Source organism: Seriola aureovittata, chromosome 16, assembly GCF_021018895.1.
Source record: "Seriola aureovittata isolate HTS-2021-v1 ecotype China chromosome 16, ASM2101889v1, whole genome shotgun sequence".
Lineage (NCBI taxonomy): Eukaryota > Metazoa > Chordata > Actinopteri > Carangiformes > Carangidae > Seriola > Seriola aureovittata.
The window spans coordinates 11,539,796-11,557,819 of NC_079379.1; the positions used below are offsets into that span (position 1 = coordinate 11,539,796).

The 18,024-nt window shown below is 42.1% G+C and overlaps 2 protein-coding genes across 6 annotated transcripts in view; one reads left to right on the plus strand and one right to left on the minus strand.

Moving 5' to 3' along the window:
- On the plus strand, positions 1-6,137 carry LOC130184273 (lanosterol 14-alpha demethylase). Its single transcript, XM_056400175.1, has 10 exons — positions 1-391; positions 474-572; positions 1,125-1,301; positions 1,477-1,603; positions 1,954-2,128; positions 2,325-2,444; positions 2,611-2,806; positions 3,278-3,373; positions 3,583-3,751; positions 4,167-6,137. Exons 1-10 carry the CDS (start codon positions 230-232, stop codon positions 4,343-4,345), a joined length of 1,500 nt encoding a protein of 499 aa, XP_056256150.1. The 5' UTR covers positions 1-229; the 3' UTR covers positions 4,346-6,137.
- Positions 6,138-6,142: 5 nt separating this feature from the next.
- The window catches only part of akap9 (A kinase (PRKA) anchor protein 9), a 64,935-nt gene continuing 53,053 nt past the window's right edge, over positions 6,143-18,024 (minus strand). For all 5 annotated transcript variants that reach the window (XM_056400171.1, XM_056400172.1, XM_056400170.1 and 2 more), the window contains 23 exons: positions 17,319-17,456; positions 17,185-17,229; positions 16,940-17,080; positions 16,423-16,467; positions 15,427-16,263; positions 14,884-14,941; positions 14,372-14,493; positions 13,884-14,072; positions 13,522-13,689; positions 12,923-13,028; positions 12,564-12,759; positions 11,989-12,139; positions 11,547-11,876; positions 10,700-10,987; positions 10,351-10,583; positions 9,737-9,842; positions 9,297-9,491; positions 8,870-9,073; positions 8,386-8,618; positions 8,174-8,268; positions 7,934-8,081; positions 7,622-7,752; positions 6,143-6,673 (listed from right to left, as the gene is read on the minus strand). In XM_056400171.1, coding sequence (XP_056256146.1) covers positions 6,630-6,673; positions 7,622-7,752; positions 7,934-8,081; positions 8,174-8,268; positions 8,386-8,618; positions 8,870-9,073; positions 9,297-9,491; positions 9,737-9,842; positions 10,351-10,583; positions 10,700-10,987; positions 11,547-11,876; positions 11,989-12,139; positions 12,564-12,759; positions 12,923-13,028; positions 13,522-13,689; positions 13,884-14,072; positions 14,372-14,493; positions 14,884-14,941; positions 15,427-16,263; positions 16,423-16,467; positions 16,940-17,080; positions 17,185-17,229; positions 17,319-17,456 — 4,203 coding nt within the window. In that variant the 3' untranslated portion in view covers positions 6,143-6,629. The remainder of the gene's footprint in view (positions 6,674-7,621; positions 7,753-7,933; positions 8,082-8,173; positions 8,269-8,385; positions 8,619-8,869; positions 9,074-9,296; positions 9,492-9,736; positions 9,843-10,350; positions 10,584-10,699; positions 10,988-11,546; positions 11,877-11,988; positions 12,140-12,563; positions 12,760-12,922; positions 13,029-13,521; positions 13,690-13,883; positions 14,073-14,371; positions 14,494-14,883; positions 14,942-15,426; positions 16,264-16,422; positions 16,468-16,939; positions 17,081-17,184; positions 17,230-17,318; positions 17,457-18,024) is intronic.

Genomic DNA, 18,024 nt, shown 5'->3' on the forward strand with positions numbered 1-18,024 from the left:
TGACAGGTAGAGATACTGGGGTATTATCACCAACTGTCCCCCAACACGAACGACAGACCAAGGGACAGTTATCAGCCGTTGGACGGTCGGAGAAGTTGACAGTTTATAATAACTTAATGCGATACAAAGGAGGGTTTTCAAATTGGCACACAGGGATATTTTCCAGGCTTTGGTGGAGGAGTGAAACGCTTGTCTTTGTTGGGTAATATATCCAGCCAAGGGAGATAACATGTCGATGCACTTGTATCAAATTAGCAGTAAACTGCTCGGGGACACTGTTGGGAAAATGAACGACAACCTGACCTCCATAGTGCTGGCAGCCTCTGTCATCACTCTCACCCTGGGATATATTTCCAAAATGCTGCTCAGACAGTCCTCCGACAAGGATCTGGTAAGTTAACATGAAAAAAAAAATCAGAAATAGTTGCTGAAATGCAACTATTGTATTCATTATCCACTGTTTCTCTTTGCAGAAATATCCACCTTACATACCCTCCTGCATCCCCTTCCTGGGTCATGCCATTGCATTTGGGAAAAGTCCCATTGAATTCCTTGAAGATGCCTATGAAAAAGTAAGTTTGTTGTAGGATTGAAACTGTTTGTCTGCAGCTATTTTGATTATGAATCAATTGTTTAAGAACAATATTCATTTCAAATTTGAGTTTTGGCTGTTTTTTTTCTGTCTTCTATTACATTAAACTAAATATCTTTAGGTTTTGGACTGTTTCTTGGTCAGAAAAAAACAAGCAATTTGAATTTCAAATGGGTTTTTAGAACTAATTTAATCAAGAAAATACTAGACAGGTTAGTAAATGTATAATTAGTAAAGAAAATAATTGTCAGTTGCAGCCCTTTAAGTTTGCACTCATGCAAAGACACAGATCACAGATGAATTTGAACTGACTTTGACTTCCACTTTTTAAACCAGTAGTTCCTAACCATTTTTTTTTTTTGGCTCATGACGCCTAAAAATTACTACTTGCCAGAAAAGCGGAGGTTGTCTTGTAATTCATAAGAAGAAAAAAAGCAAAAAGAGGAGAGGAATTAAATCACAACTCAAACTGACTGTTTGTCCTAACCCTAAGCAGTATTTTAACCCTTGTATCTCTGCCGTCCTCTCACAGTACGGCCCTGTGTTCAGTTTCACCATGGTGGGGAAAACCTTCACCTACCTGCTGGGCAGCGAAGCAGCAACACTGATGTTCAACAGCAAGAATGACGACCTGAACGCAGAGGACGTCTACTCCAGACTCACCACCCCAGTGTTTGGCAAAGGAGTAGCGTATGATGTGCCAAACCCCGTGAGTCTATCGAAACTGTCAGATCAAATTCATTAGCAAAACACACATAAGTACAAAACGAAGAAAGAGGGAAAACAGTGAAAAGTTATAATTCTTCTTTGTTAATGATTGCTAAAAAATGAACTGCAGTTGTATTAAATCAGCTATAATATGCACTTTCTTTAATATGTTGCAGATCTTTCTGGAACAAAAGAAGATGTTGAAGACCGGACTGAACATTGCTCATTTCAAAGAACATGTGAAAATCATTGAGGCAGAGACCATTGAGTATTTTGAGAGATGGGGAGACAGCGGAGAGAAAAGTAAGATCATTTACACATCACATTATTGAAAACATGAATACTAGAAAATGAATCTGTGACTTGTAATCAGACTTCTAGTTTGTTTTGGTTACTTTAAGTTTTAAACTAAAGTGTTGTAACAATATTATTTTATGATGTGTACATTAATCTGTAAAGTGATGTTTTTGGTAGTGTCACTTTTTTTGTTAACATACTGTGATCTCTTGTCATGTATGCATTTACTTAACAACTAGAACAAATAGAAACAAACAGAACCGTTTACAAGGGACGTCAGGTATATGATTGATTATATCTGATTGATTTGGATTGTTATTGCTGGGTCTTACTGAATGAACTTTTACTTGTCTCAGACCTCTTTGAGGCCTTGTCTGAGCTGATCATCCTGACAGCCAGCAGCTGCCTCCATGGGAAGGAGATCCGCAGCATGCTGAATGAGCGAGTGGCCCAGCTCTACGCCGACCTGGACGGGGGGTTCAGCCACGCTGCCTGGCTCCTGCCCGGCTGGCTGCCTCTGCCCAGCTTCAGGTAGGAGCCTGGAGGAGCTTTAGATGAACACATCTGCCATGAAGCTGAGACTACATTTCATTTGATTAAGAGAAAAGACATCCCTGAAAACAAACGAGAGCAAATATTTCAATACCAGAGAAGTAAAAACAATTCTACAGGTGATGATGTACAAACTGCTGTAGTATGGGTAAAATATTCAACTCTCTTTTGATAGGAAGAGGGACAAAGCTCACAGAGAGATCAAGAACATCTTCTTCAACGTGATTCAGAAACGCAGGAGTTCTGGAGAGAAAGTGGACGACATCCTGCAGACCCTCATCGATGCCACCTACAAGTAAGACATCTTCAGTCATTCAAGAAGCTCAAAATAAATTGGTTCACTGATCACCTATAAAATATAGGATAGCTGCAGTCCCAGTGGTCACTGGGATTACTATCAGAGTATCACCAAGATGTCTGAATCATTTCTAAGTCCCAAAATGACTGTGTTCCGTCTTCAGAGATGGACGTCCCCTGAACGATAACGAGATCGCGGGGATGCTGATTGGTCTTCTCCTTGCGGGTCAGCACACGTCCTCCACCACCAGCGCCTGGATGGGTTTCTTCCTGGCCAGAGACAAGGCTCTGCAGGAGCGCTGCTACGCTGAGCAGAGAGCTGTGTGTGGAGAAGACCTGCCTCCACTCGACTTCGATCAGGTAAGAATCTGCCATTTACCTGGAGGAGAGCAACGTAGGTATGTGCTTAGCTTATTGTTAATATGATTTGCTGTATTATCAGGATAAAAACTGTAATCACTGAAATATAATTAAAACTTATTTTGTACAATACACACAACAGACTATGACATAAATTCAAAACACCATTATATCAGAGTTCTGCTTCAACACTAGGAATAAATAAAGTTTGCCCACTTGGTCCTTTTCATTCGTTACTGGGTGAATTCAGGTGAAAAGCCTCCTTTTTAACGCCTTCATTTATTATTACCCAGAACATAAAAATAAAACAGAGGCAAAACATTATTAAAGGAAATAGGCTGTGTATACAGGAAATATTGAAAATGGGACAGACATGCTCAAAATATTTTCTACACGTGGTGTAAAATAACTAAGTTTTGAACTAAGGATCATTTAAATAATCCTAATATGTTGTTCTGGTGTCATCCCAAGCTGAAGGATCTCAGTTTGTTGGAGCGCTGTTTAAAGGAGACCCTGCGTCTCCGCCCGCCCATCATGACCATGATGAGGATGGCTCGCTCTCCTCAGGTAAGTCCACATGGATTACATATTGTCTACATTCATTCCAGTTGCACGTCACAGCTCATTTCTACTCTCCAACATTTGAACAAAGGACATTTTCCACATTCCTTCTTTTATGAAGTCTGTAGAAAAAACAGTCCCCCCCCTGTGGTGCAGTGCATTACACATGACACACGACATTTTGTTCGTATTGCCCCTTTTTCTTTAAATCGCAGACTGCAGCAGGCTACACTATCCCTGTGGGCCACCAGGTCTGCGTCTCCCCAACCGTCAACCACCGCCTGCACGACACCTGGGCGGAGAGGATGGAGTTTCACCCCGACCGCTACCTTAACGACAACCCTGCTGCAGGGGAGAAGTTTGCCTACGTGCCGTTTGGAGCTGGTGAGGAGAATAACTTGTACACACTGAAAGGCATACTGATCAAGGCTGGATTATACAAGCTACTGTATATTGACACAATTTGTGTGCTGGGGACAGACTTTTCAAATGCTAACTGATGATGACGAGTCACTGTCTGTGCAGTAAGATCACTCTCATTAAGTCAAACAAAGTTGATCTTTTTCCTCCGAAGTTGATAATGCAACACTCTCACTTAACTATATGATCTTGACAAATAGAGCTCAATTCCTTATCTGTATCTCAAAGCAAGCGGTTTAGTGTAAAGAATAATTTGATTTCCTCGTAGCTTTAAAACTGAGCAAACTTGAAATTAAATGCTGAACAACAAACGCTGAGGCACATAAGTCGAACTGTATTAAACCAAATGAAAACTATACTTTTCTTGTCCATATCTTAGGACGTCATCGCTGCATCGGGGAGAACTTCGCCTATGTCCAGATCAAAACCATCTGGTCCACTTTACTGCGCATGTATGACTTTGACCTGGTGGACGGATATTTCCCCACAATCAACTACACCACAATGATCCACACCCCTCACAACCCCATCATCAGATACAAGAGGAGAAAACAGTGAGAGACTGAAGGAAGCCAGTGAAGGGCGAGGAGCACAGACAGGAGGAAACAGTCCAACGTCCTGAGTGGATCTTTAACTTCCTGGGACTTGAATTGAGGAAATTTTAGGTGAATGAACTTTGCTCTATCTAAATATCAAGCCTGTGTTTTTATGCTTCCTTTCTTTAGTTCTTGAGTCCAGCCCTTTTTCTGAATGTCAGCAAAATATGTAATTTTTAGATACTCGTGTTTCCAGAGCAAAATACAGTTGTGTGACTCTGACTTGAACATTGATGCTCATATTCACAATGTGAATCCTTATAAAAATAGAAATGGAGAAATAATAGAGTGGCCTTGACGAAGGGGAGAATGAATCAAGCCTGTGGGTTCATCCCATGAGGCAGGTTTTATTCAGTGAATAACTACACTGTGTGAGAGTGAAACCAGGATGAAAGTTTTACTCTTCTGTGTCCCAGAATTATGTTGAAAGAGATTTTATAGGGTTTTTTCAAGTGGTTAGCCATTAGACTTTTAATAATCCTGTGGATTCACTCCTGACCTTGGAAACAGCAGTTGACAGTTGAGCAGGTAGTAGCTGTTGTAGACTTTTTAAATTGCATCACATGATCATCATCAGCAGATGGGAGTTTGTCCTGAGGAAGATCATGTGATATATATATTGAAAGCTCCAAAACGGCTTCTAATAAAACTTGTGGTGACATTGGTTCGCTAACTTTATTAAACCTGCTTCCTGAGACACCACCATCAAACTTTTCCTGTTGGGGAAATTTGCAAAAAAACAAAACAAAAAAAACATCAACACTCAAACTGAATGGCTATGCTGTTCCTGTGTGCACAGCATTATGTTTGCTGATGCTCTGATCCAGACATCCCATATTTGTTGTTTTTCCTACTGTAGCTGTACTTTAAAAAGCCCCATGTACTGTCACAGCTGTTTGCAGTTACCTTGGCTAATTAGACCTACACTAAGTTTTAAAGCTGGAGAAGCTATGTTGCCCATTATGTGAGCTCAACAGACTCTGTACTAATGATAAAGATGTGAGTTGGTGTAACAACTGTACAAAGAGTAAAGTGAGACAGATATCGATCAAACTGTCTCTGGGATGAGGTGTAATCAGACCAAACAAGTGAAGACACCAGTGTGGATTTACCATATATAGTGGGTGTGCTTCACCTGTTCTTCCAGCTGGACCTCGTTGAGTTAACGATCGTCTACTTGACCAATTCAGTGCTGTTCAGTGGAGCTGATTCAAATTGACACAGTAATAGACACTTCTTAAACTATTCCAAATTACAAGTTTGTGCTTCTCAACAGTATATTTTAGTTTATTGTTTTGTTTTGTTTTTTTTTAAATGCACATGAATATCCATATATGATGCCTTCTTTAAAAAGTAACTTTCACAACTTTTTGCCTTTATTTGACTTAGAACCTTTGTCAGATTATATCTCAGTAAAATCATGAAAAAAAACTCATTGCACAGCATAAATTCAATATTTTTGGCTGCATGAAAGAATATCGTTACAGGGAAATGGCTGCAAGGAAACCTTCAACAGAGGATAACTGAACTGCAACTATACATGAAATAAACTGGAAAGAAAAATTGACCTTTATCTTAAGCATATGGTATGAACAATGTAAAACACTAGGAAATGGACTATATATTGTGAATATGTTTTGATAGAAAAAAATGTTCCACTCTTAAAGTTTCTTTGCAGAAAAATGTAAAACTGTGATTCACTGTAAGATCCAATAAAATATTTTCTTGCCAGGTGGTAAACAAGAGAAATACAACATGCTTTCAAATAATGTAGTCCTCTTTATTTCAGTTTTTGACAAAATACCCAGAAAATTCAAAGCTCCTACGCTTTACAAAAATACGTTCTCTACAAATGTCCTCTGTAGTCTGTCCGGTCTAAACAAAACACAGTGTAGTGTAGGATATCCAGTAGCAGCCTCCTTAACAGTAAATCCAAACATTCTCTACATAACGCTCCACCCATACAACACAAACATATAAATTAATCACAAGGTCTTAAATTAGCATTAGACAAATATACATGATTGTAGTTCATCCACAACAAAGAGGCAGATTAAATTACAAACATAGCTGTTTTTCAAGTGCTGGCGACAAAAAAGCCTGAATACATGTCGTACACTAATAAAAAAATGTGTTTTGGTCCACATGGAAAGATACAGTCCACACCAGAATGATAGAAAACAGCAGAGCGCTCAGCACGAGAAAAGGCAACTGAGTTTCTTCAAGCCAAAGTAACTTGTCAGCATCTATCTTCTCAAGCCAAAGTGCAATTGAGCATATGAAGAAGCACCTGCGGAGAAAATAAAAGTTAAGTCAATTTGATGACAAAACGTGGGGCTGGTTTAGGAGGGAAAACCACATTATGGTAATACAAAGTCATTTTATGCAGAGCATTTACACATCGCAAGTTTAGTCCTCTGCATAGTAATTCACTGTTAAGGATAATGTACATGTATTTTTTGTTTGTGTGAGATGTCGTCTTAAAATGCAGCTGTGTTTATCATGTTGATGAGGGTCCATATAACACCCCTCTACTGTGGTTTTTATGGCTTCATGAGTAACATGTTTCCTTTGTCTGTTGCTGATATGTGTGAAAACTGCAGAAAATTCTTAGTTTAAAAAAAAATGTAATTTAAGACTTTTCTTTCCTGACATTTAAATACCAAATTAGCCAATGTTTCTGGAAACAGCAGAACAGATGAGTTTACTGTGGTGCTCTTGTGGTGTTTACATCACTTTAAGAATATTGAAGACTCAAAACTTAATGTCAAAAGCTTTTGGTACCACATCTTATTTTACATGTACTGGTGATACAATATCCTAATTGTTACATGTTACATTTTCCAAAGATAAGTATCTAAGGACAAACTCAAAAATCAGCAACATTTAATATCGTTTTCCACTGCTAACTACTAAGCAGCCTCATAAAGACCACTTATTGTCAGTCTGAGTTTTAGTCACTTTTGAATTAGAATTAAAACTGGCTAATCCATGTCTCAGAGCATGCGTTCCTTTCATCCTGCTGCACTTAAGTCTTTGTAGTGCATTAGCATACTTTAAAAAACACAATTAGGTTAAACTTTGTCTTCTCCACAAGCTAAGCAAATTAGGTTCCTCTCCTCCTCTACCCCGAGTACAGAAACAGGGTTTCTTGTGTTCTTGACGTTTAAGAAAATCTGATTCCTGCAGAAACCCTGTCTTAAGGGTAAGTAAACCCGCTACTCTGCATGTGTGTTACCTGATGTAACATTCCCCAGCCTCCTCTGCAGGGCCTCCAGTCTGGAGATGTAGTCAGTGAGTGCTCGGTCGGGGTCGTAGCTCTGCAGGTGGGAACAGGTGAGAGCTCCGTGGTCTCCGGCCATGTGAAACCTGCACAGCACAGAAACGACAGTGATCACCTCCTTCAGACACAGAACTGGTGGGATATTTCACCGCAACACGTAAGTAAACCATTATAGGATCTTGGGGCTGATATATTGTAGTGGTTATTATTTTGCCATTTCAGAGACTTACACAGAACAATGATTGATCGTTTAGTTGTAAGTTGTACCTGTGGTGAGTGGAGGAGATGGCTGATCGGGGGGATTCTCGTCCACTTCTCCCTCTGCTGCTGGAGATGACTCCTCCTCCGCTGCCTCTCTCTCGGTACATCTCCACGCTGCCCGGGTGAAGATATGGTGAATCTCTTGCCTCTGTACCTGAGAGACATAAAGAAAAATGTTTTGAACATTACATCAAAATTATATTCTCCAGCATGTAGGAGCCATAAAAACTGTTACGGTTTGGTTACCTAATGTCTGTCCTGTTCCATTCTTGTTGACACCACAGGAGGCTGTGGAGCTCATCCCTGTCGCCTTGTGCCATCGCTTCACTAGGAAACGCATTCTGCATTAACAGAAAAAAAACATTTCGTTTTATTAAAATGACAATAAAAGTTGTAATCTCTCTTACTCCAAATTCATCACTTATAAAATCAATGAACCCACAGCACTAAGGACCTACCTGGAGAGGGCGATAGAGACTCGGACGGCAGATCGGAAGCGCATCAGTCCCCGGCGGCGCTGGCTGAGGGACTCCAGGCTGGAGACTGACGGTCGGCTGCCCATCCTGGAGAGCAGCGATAGTGTGGCTTCCTCACACTCCTGGAAACCTCCCAGCAGTAACAGCAGATATTTCTTCTGGTAGATCAGTGCTTTGCGGAAGCTTTCTGACCTCAGGTACTTCCCATACATCCTCTGTAAGCAGTAGACAGACGGGAGAAAAAGTGAAAAGGAGTAAACAGATGAGCTTTTCTCAACAGTGGATTAGCATCCTCCCATAAAACCCCACAACCATCAGTATTGAATTGCATCATTTTCTTGTTCTCAATCGTCATTTAATATGGGTTTACACTGACTCTTTTTCTTAGAGCTACTACAGTTAACAAACTGCAAACTCCTGAGATACAGGTTGATGTAAAGTGACTTATTAGTAGCTGTGAGCTGACCTTCAGTGCAGCATTGTCGGCCTCAGGTCCAGTTATCTCTCGCAGAGTGTCAGTCCTGATCTCTCCCCTGAGTCGGGCCACCTGGGACTGAGACAGATGTAGAGCTTTCTCCAGACGGACCTTCTCTCTAGTCCAAGCTTCCCGCTCCTGGGAAAGCAGCATACTTGCTGGGTCCATTTTTGACACTCCTCTCCGGCTGCCGGACTGCAGGAGGAAACAAAATAATCATAATAACGTGGTACAAACAAAAATAAAGTTGATATTTGAGCCTGTTTGAACATACATGGGAAGATTCCCCAGAATAAAGATTATTACATTTGATTATCATAGAAACAAACTAAGTCCTCCAGACACTGCAGTACTGTAAGCTCCTGATCTCAGAGCTGTTTTTAGTCTCTTATCCGTACGTTTTCTGTCATGTACTCACGCTGTCTCCTGATCCCAATCCAGCCTGCCTGTAACGTCGGAGCTCTTCTTCCAAACGGAGCGTGTGGTTCCTCAGATCGTTCTTCTCTTCGGTCAGACGACTGACAAACCCTGTCAGCTCGGCGTTCTGCCTCAGCAGCCGCTCCGTCAGGGAGTTGGAGGAGCTGGAGGAGCCTCCTGCCAGCGGGGACACGCTCTGAGGAAAAAACACACAGGGGATTGACAAGCAGTCACAATCACATGTGAACCACAACAGATGTCAAATGTTTGGAAAACAAACATCAACAGTCGACTCAAGCTCATCTGCTCATTGTTTGAGTGAGTGAAATAATCTCTGCCTCATATTTGTTTGATAGTTTGGTCTTGCGCAGTCAGACAATCCAGAATTAGTGTGTAGAAGTGATACCATTAAAACCGAAAAAAAAAAAATATTTGACTGACCTCGGGGACGGAGGGTAGACCTGGGGACTGCTGCAGCATAGTGATGACTTCATCGACACTGGACTGCACCCAGGCCAGCTCTTCACTGTCGACCTCTGCAGTCAGCCTGTAAGGAACATATACAAGTTAATGAACAGCTAATTTACAGACTGCATTAGAAAAGGTCTCCATGTCATGATGCATTTATGGATTGTGTCTGTTTGTTGCTGTTGCACATAAACTTGTACAAACTGTTAGATAGCTGCTATGAAGCAGCTTTAAGAATGTGATATTAACTCATTTGCATTAATGTTATAACAGATTGTTTTGGCCACATTGACAAATTATCAACTCTGCTGTTTGGTCCTGATCGGGTAGAGTAGATTTATTAAAGCTTTTTCATTGCAAACACCTGCTGAAACAGATGCTGATGTGGCCAGAGTGAAACCTAAATAGTACAGCTGAGGGCCATAAAACCGAAACAATGAGCTGAAAGATGCTAAGAGGGACAACTGAGCTGAGAGCTGGGTGATAATTTTCTGTCGGTCTGTCACTACAAGCGACCCCTTTCACAAACAAGTAGTCACGTTATCCACTGTTAATATAAAAATACTGATCATAGCCACTTTATTTACCTGCCAGTAGTTTTGTTCGCCATGCTGCGGATCTTCGAGGAAATGAGGTGGAGTTTGCCCACGATCTTGTCGACTGTGCGCCAAGGACCATGATGTGGTCCACCGGTGTGACCTGCTGGAGAGACCTCCTGGTGGGGGGACGGACTGGAGCTGGCAGACAGAACATTTCCAGTCTTCTGCTGGAACACCCAGTCTTTGATGCGGTCGGTGGACTCACTGTGCCATGCCGCCTGCTGCTTGGATAAACACAATATGGGGTCATGAAACGAGATGAAAAAAGCACTATTTAAGAATTACTATAACTATATATATTACTATATATAAAATTATGTGGTTCCGTGATACTTACACTGTGGCTGTCAGCCTGCTGAGGTCCGCTCCCTTCCCTTTGTCCTGCTCGGGTTAACCTCTCCTCCAGTCTCTCCTTCTCTTCCTCCAGGCTTTTCCTCCTCTCCACCTCTCTCTCCAGCTGCTCCTGGGTCGCTGACATTCGTGCTTCCAGGCTCTCCAGCTGAGCCCGAGCCTCCAGCAGCATCTCCTGGTCCCTTCTCGACCTCTGACTTGCCAAAGTCATCTCCTCCTCTTTTCGCACCACCTCAAGCTTCTCGGCCTCCACCTGGCTGAGGAGATGCACCACCTGAGGAAGAAAAATCAGATGTTTGTTACTTAATAATGTAGGATTAAGGTGGAATATCAAACAAATATTTAAATACCTTTGTGGATCAAATTCAGGGTACAAGTGTTACTTTTTAGGCTTGTATTTGCAAGAAACAAATATAATCTGTCCTCCATGTTAAAGTTAGCAGTATGAACAAATCACCAGCCATTACAAAGCTGCATGTGAATCTGGCATATAATACTATTTTTGCAAGTACTTTCTTATTCATTCAGTCAAAATACCACTATTTTTTTGGGCAAAATATTTTTTTAATAATACAAACAAAGGTTAGATTTATTCTACCCTAACAGAAATATTTTGTGAGGAAGTTTTATGTTATTCAATTAAACTTCTACTATATCAGTTGGTCTTCACAAATATATTTTAGCAGTTTTTCCAAACCTTTTTTTTGTAGTGACCCTTAAAACTCAGCAAAAGCACATTTTTGACAATAACGCAATTAATCAACATTTATATCTTTGTCTTGTGGTCGTTTGGAGCAAATTCAGTAGAGTACAGAAAACCACAAATATCCCACCTGAGCATGCTTGTCATCCAGCTCCCTCTGCAGTCTTCGCAGCACACTCCCTTCCTCTTCCAGCCTCTTCCTGTCCTCAACTGGCTCCTCACTGCCAGAAGAGACGCCCGTCCGTAGCTCCCTCTCTCTCCCCAGCGCGGTGCTCATCTCCTGGGCCTTGGCTCGCTCTGTTTCCAGCTGGACCTGGAGCTCCTGGAGTCGTCTGTGGAGACTCAGACGCTCCTGCTCAGCCTGCTGGGAGAGCTGGAACAAGGCCTGGCGCTCCTGGTCCAAGCTCACGGTCAGCTGGGCCACACGGCTCTTCTGCTCCTCCAGACTGAGGTGGAGGTCCTGGCAGAAAAATAGAAATACAACTTATTAATATAACAGTAAGAAAGTTGAGATGGTTGAGGTAACACTAAAATATCCTAAAAAGTGCCCCCTGTGTTTACTCCGTTCTTACCTCCAGCTCTTCTTGCTTACTCTCCTCAGTTCTCCCAGTTCGACATTTCTCCTTCTCCATGGCCCACTGAAGATCTCTGTTTCTCTTCCTCTCCTCTGTCAGCTGGTCATTGAATGCATCCACCTCTGCAGCCTTCTTCGATACCTCTGCCCTGTAGACAAAGAAAATCTTAATGATCGGAGAGCTAATCGATGTTTTAGTCATAGACAATGATCTTAGGTTTGTTTAACCTGGGTCCGTCAAATGAAACAGCTGTGATTGGAAGTGTCAATGCAGAGGGAAATCTGCAGACCATATAACTGTAACATCCCTGGTTAAGTTCAGGCCTAGGAACTTTGTTGAATCTCACCTCATGTTTTCTATCTATAGCTCTACACAGAAAGTTTCCAAACAACCTAAAAATACAGTGTTTAAACATCTGTCAAAGTATTTCAAACACTGTTATTATGAAGTCTCCAATCATTGAAATACCTTGTTAAAATGCCTCCGTCTTATTAAGTATTTTTACCCTCACAGTTACCGAAATGTATCCAGGTGTGTTGGGTACATATCTGTGAGCAAACATCATGTCTAACCTCAGAGTGTCCAGCTCTTTCAGGTGTTTGTGCTGAGTCTTAAGCGTCGTCTCCAGCTCTAGTTTAGTCTGGGACAGTTCACCCTTCAGCTCCTCCACCAGCAGCCTGTCAGCCTCCGCCGCTCCATCTGCGCCTCCTCCCTCCCTCTGCTCCTTCACACTGCATTCAGCAGCCATAGACACTGCAGGCTGGACGCCTGAATGACAACAATTAGAAAAACATCTGTCACAGGACGTACGAGGACATATGGGATTTCAGTCAAATTAAAAAACTGAAATCTGTGTTAATGATTAGGTTGTGTGATGTTTCAGTGCAGCTGATGCAATAATGAGCAATGAACACTTTTTTAACAGGTTCACCTTGATGGAGTTGCTCTAGTTGACCTCGGAGCTGATGAATCTCAGAGATGAGACTGGATCTCTCTGCAGTGAGGAGTGAACCCATCGCTTCTCTGTGGTGGGCGTCCTGTATCAGGATCGCAAAATCAACAACTTACGGACAGGTTTTAAATAACAACAGAGGAGAGGAACGACATGAGAAGGCTGTCTCTGGATTCAAATCACATCATGGCAGATCATCAAGTGGTGTTAATGTTCATAAATAGTTCTAGAAACATGAAATGCCATAGTTCACATACTTTTTAACTCCTGATGTGTTAGTGCAAACAGATAACTGATGGATGTCTTGTTCCTTCAGTTGCATTTAAAAAGCGCCTTTACTCTCAATTTATATGTACATCAGTTGGTACTCCCCTGATTTTGTACTGCACTTCCATAAAGTCAGGGGCCTTGTGACACTTACGTTAAAACATGGTCAAAATCAAAGCAGCAGAGGATAAAAGAAACAGGACTCTTGACTTTTAGTCCCTCGTATGAATCATTCACCAAAAACTCTGGTTCCTACATTTTACCTCACCTCCTACAACACAAATGTTTTTTTTACAGCCGTTGTGACTGACCTGTTCAGCCAGTCTGCGCTCCAGCTGATTGAGGTAAATGATGGCGTCACTGGTGTCCAGTAGATCCAGCTGGCTGTAGAGGGCGTTCTTCAGCACACTTCGTTCCCTCAGAAACACCTGCCTTACTGCATCCAGGAGCGCCGCACGCCAGTCCGCACTCCCAGACGTCTGCAGCAAGTCAGAGACACAAGGATCAACACATGAGCGCACAAACAGAGGGAGACTCATCCATTTCAAATGACAAGTATGACAGCCCGACGTCCGAATCACCCTTGCAACTTTAAAATCTTAGGTTTCTGACTGGTTGAGATTTGAGAAAATCTTGTCATGCTTTGCGAAGGCTCGCGGCAGGTTTCCTCTACCTGTGTTTCTCTGTGTGTCTGCATCTGAGTGATGAGGCCTTTGAGAGACTCCACGGTTGCGAGCAAAGCATCTCTTTCCTTCACCCAGCCTTGGATGTTGAACTGGCCGCCCGACTCGCCTTCAGAGAGGGGAAGCTCTGACAGAGAAAGCACCTGCATGCCCTCCTGGTGCACCTCACGGAGCAACATCTAAAAACACAAACACCACACAGAAATGTTTGCCTTCATTCTTTTCTAGTTCGGGAGAAAAATGAAAAAATAAAAGCCCTCTGAGACATATTTAAGTAATGCTTACATATACAGGAGGCAACACGAATACATAATTACTCTTGAGTAACAGAACAGATAACACACCAAACACATATGGTCAGCCTCACCTAATGCAGCCACAGCAGTCAATGACGTAAGAATAATGGGTATCAGCTGCAGCTGCATTAATGTATTTTTCAGAGCTGTAGGCCTATGTTTATAATAAGTGGAGGTTGTACCTTGATCCGGTCAGGCAGTGGATCATCAGTTTCTCTCCTGGCGCCCTCTGGAGTCGTCCTGAACTCCTGCTGCAAGCTCGGGAGGTCATATCCAGTCCGCTGGCTGTAGTCGGAGCTGCTGTCTGCAAGAGCACATAAATTCTCTTGAAGTAAAAATACTGACAATGGTTAATGACTACAGAGCATTCACAATTGCCTAACAATATAAGGCTCACTGTTTTCACATGGCACTGGTGCAGCATCACAGCAAGGAAATTATCATCACTGCTAACGTGAGAAATTAGACGTCCTGACAAACTTGAACTGATGATTTATTATCAAAAGGGATTGAAAGAACAATACTCTTGAGGGAACACTGTTGTAGGATAAAACAAAATCCCAACCTGAACTCTAATGTCACATAAACTAACAGCAGCAATTGTTTACTGAAGCAAAACCCCAGAAGTTTTGAAACACTTGAAACATGAATGTTAACAGAGGAGAGGTTCAGTTATGAATGTGCTGTATCTTACCACTGGTGTATCCATCTTTGAACTGTGGCGTAGGACGGTCTTGTCTTGATGCAGCGGCCTGAAAAGGATGAAACATGATTCAAATAATTATTTCTCTGTATTATAGAGGACTACAACACTCCTCTGCACTTAGTAGATACTTAGCATTTAAGCTCATCACAGCTAAAACAATATACTTCTCAGCTGATTGACAGACGTTTCATCTGTCTGGATAATTGATTTATTGTTAGTTGATTAAATGTTAAATATTCTGGTTTCAGCCTCTCAAATGTGGTTTTGCTACTTTTTCTCTGTTTTATATTGAATATCTTTGGGTTTTGGGCTTTTGGTTGGAACAAATTAGCAATGTGAAGATGTCTGAAGAAGTTTTCTTGAGGTGATGAATGAAAGGAAATGAAAAACGCACCAGTAAAAAAAAAAACGGCTTCAGAATCCATAATGTCAACAAGACAGAATGCTCTGCAACTTCTCTTACACTAATCTGACTTACAGTATGCAGCATTAATATTATCAAACACCTTCCTTCCTCTTTCCTGTCCTCACCTCAGTAGAGCGCAGCTTGTCAATGACAGCTTTGAGGGCTTTACACTCGTCCTCCACGGCATGTGTGTCCCTCCGCAGGTTCTCGCTCTCCGAAATATGCCGAGCCTCCATATCCAGGATTTCTGCGGCGTGGAGTTCCTGCATCTGCACGATCTTCTCCTGAAACTCTCCGATCACCTCCTCCATCTCCTCTTTGGTGGCAGACTTGCTTTCCGGACTGAGATCAGACATTTGGAAAGGTTCGGTCTGCGTGAACGAGTCTGTTACAGCCATGTGTTGCTGTTCGGAGCTGCTGTTCAGCCGCGAGCTGCGAGATTTGTTGGTGGACTGGCTGGAAGCAGCGGAGTTTTTCCTGGACAGAGATGGTTTATCTTTGGCACTGCTTCCCTTACCAGCCGGCTGTTTGGCTCCCTTTTTCTTGGGCTGGGCGGTGGCGGAGGACTGAGGCTGAGGAGACGGAGAAGGAGAGGGAGAAGGAGATGGAGATGGAGGACCAGAGTCTGCTGCCTTCATCAAAGCTGTTTGTACCTCCTGCAGCTCGTCTTTGAGCTTGGAAATGGACAGTTCGCGGACGTGCAGTGCGTCCTGGAGTTTCTCATTGTGCTGCCTGTGGCTGTTGAGCTCTTCTTTGGTGGTATCCACGTTCTTTCTCAATTCCTGGAGTTCCTCTTTGAGTTCAGAAATGGAGACTTCACGGACTTGGAGCTCCTCCTGCAGTTTCTCATTATGCTGCCTGTAGCTGTTGAGTTCTTCTTTGGTGGACTCCGCATCCTTTTTGACCTCCTGGAGCTCCTGGAGAAGCTCTGTCCTGTCGGCTCGTTCTTCATCAGATTTTACCTGGTGAACAGTCAGGCAGGCAGTCAAACACTATATATACAGCCAGGTATCACGAAAGATAACAATCTAATCAATTCTAGAGAAATGTAAATACACTGATAATACTGTCCATCATCAAATTATAAAGCAAAAAATTAAGTTCTAACACTTCTGACTTACTTGAAAAAGTTCTCCTTTAAGGTGGGCAATGGTCATTTCCCGTTCCTTTAAAAACACAATTTTATGTCAGTAAACTGTGTATAAATAAATACTTTCATACATATACGTGGTTGCTGAACTAGTATTTTACTTTAGCACAGATGAAACAATAGTTGACACACTTAAAGGAACATTTTTACGATACAGGTATGTATGTACGGCCAGCAGCTGGTCAGCTTAGCTTGGTAGAGAGGCTGGAAATAGGAGGAAACATCTAACCCGGCTCTGTTTGAAGGAAAATCCACCTACCAGAACCTTTTAAGCTCACTATTTAACACGTTAATGTTAGTGGGGTAAACAATGAGCTTTAGAGATGCTGGAGAGATTTTGGATTTGGTCACCTTTGGACAGGGAGCTGTTTCCCTGAAATATTTTCCCTAAAAATATGTTTTTGTCAGCAATGAGGGCTCTTCAGGTGGATTTCACAGAACTCAGCACCAGAGGCAGGACATGACTGTATGTCCACCTGGCTCTGTACCTGCAGCAGCTCCTGTAGCTTCTCCAGGCTCTCCCTGCTGCTGTTCAGCTCCTCTTTGGTGGCTGCAGCTTCATCTTGAGCCTCCATGAGTTCCTGTTGAAGCTCAGACAGCTTGACCTCCTCACTGCCACTAGATGATACCTAAGGTGACCAGGATGTAGTGTTAGACGGCCAGTAAGCAAGCCTGCCTCTGAGAAAATACTGGGTTATAAAAAATGTGAACTGTGTAGGATCATATTTTTTACCTTTTGAAGTTGCTCCTGTAGTCTCTCTATTGTTGCCGTTTTTTCCTAGAAAGAACAACAGATGATCACCACCAAGCATCAGACATACACTCACAATAAGTATGAACACTGAGAAACTGTTTAATGTGACATACTTGCAGCTCCTCCTGGAGTCTGCTGCTGCTCTCCTTGAAGCTGTCAAGCTGCTCTTTGGTGGCCGAGGTCTCATCTTTAACCTCCTGCAACTCCTGAAGCAGCTCCGACACAGACGGCTGGTAATCAGCAGAGGAGGCCTGATAAAAAGGTCACAAAGATCCAAACCTATCAGAACTGTATTGTGCGAGAGACAACAATTCACTGTCTGATACTTAATCAGAACGACTACACTGGGTTTTTTGGTAGTTAACCATTAAGCTGAGTGCAGGGAAAATTTACAAATGTGCTCCAATATCGAGTCCATTCAATTCATAGATTTGGTGTTAATCACATCGTGCACACATAGGAAAAGAAGACAAGTATTGCACTCAATTTTAAATTCTTCTTTTTATTTCAAGACGTCAGTGCAGTGCGTCACTGTGGCCACAAGTTTTATGTTTAATTCCAGTGTATTGTCTTTGTAAAGTACTAAATCTGTTCTGATGAAGAAAACCAAAACCAGCTGGCATTTGAAATCTGTATGCCTGAATAAATAAAGGTTTTTAAACTTTTCTCCTTGCTCTGCCAAAGAGTGTCTGAAGATTGTCTTCTTTTTCTGCGACCATTTTTGTCATTTTCAACAACTCTTTTTTAAATTAATAATCACCTGTATAATAATAACCTTTTAAAGTCCAATCTGGGGAACAGGGATTGAAACTTGAATGG

What these genes read in the sequence shown, in the direction of transcription:
- LOC130184273 (XM_056400175.1), top strand. Translation starts at nt 230, where the DNA reads ATGTCGATGCACTTGTATCAAATTAGCAGTAAACTGCTCGGGGACACT. An exon ending in TTGAAGATGCCTATGAAAAA is followed by an intron (nt 573 to 1,124) that starts GTAAGTTTGTTG and finishes GTCCTCTCACAG; the next exon opens with TACGGCCCTGTGTTCAGTTT. An exon ending in GGGAGACAGCGGAGAGAAAA is followed by an intron (nt 1,604 to 1,953) that starts GTAAGATCATTT and finishes TACTTGTCTCAG; the next exon opens with ACCTCTTTGAGGCCTTGTCT.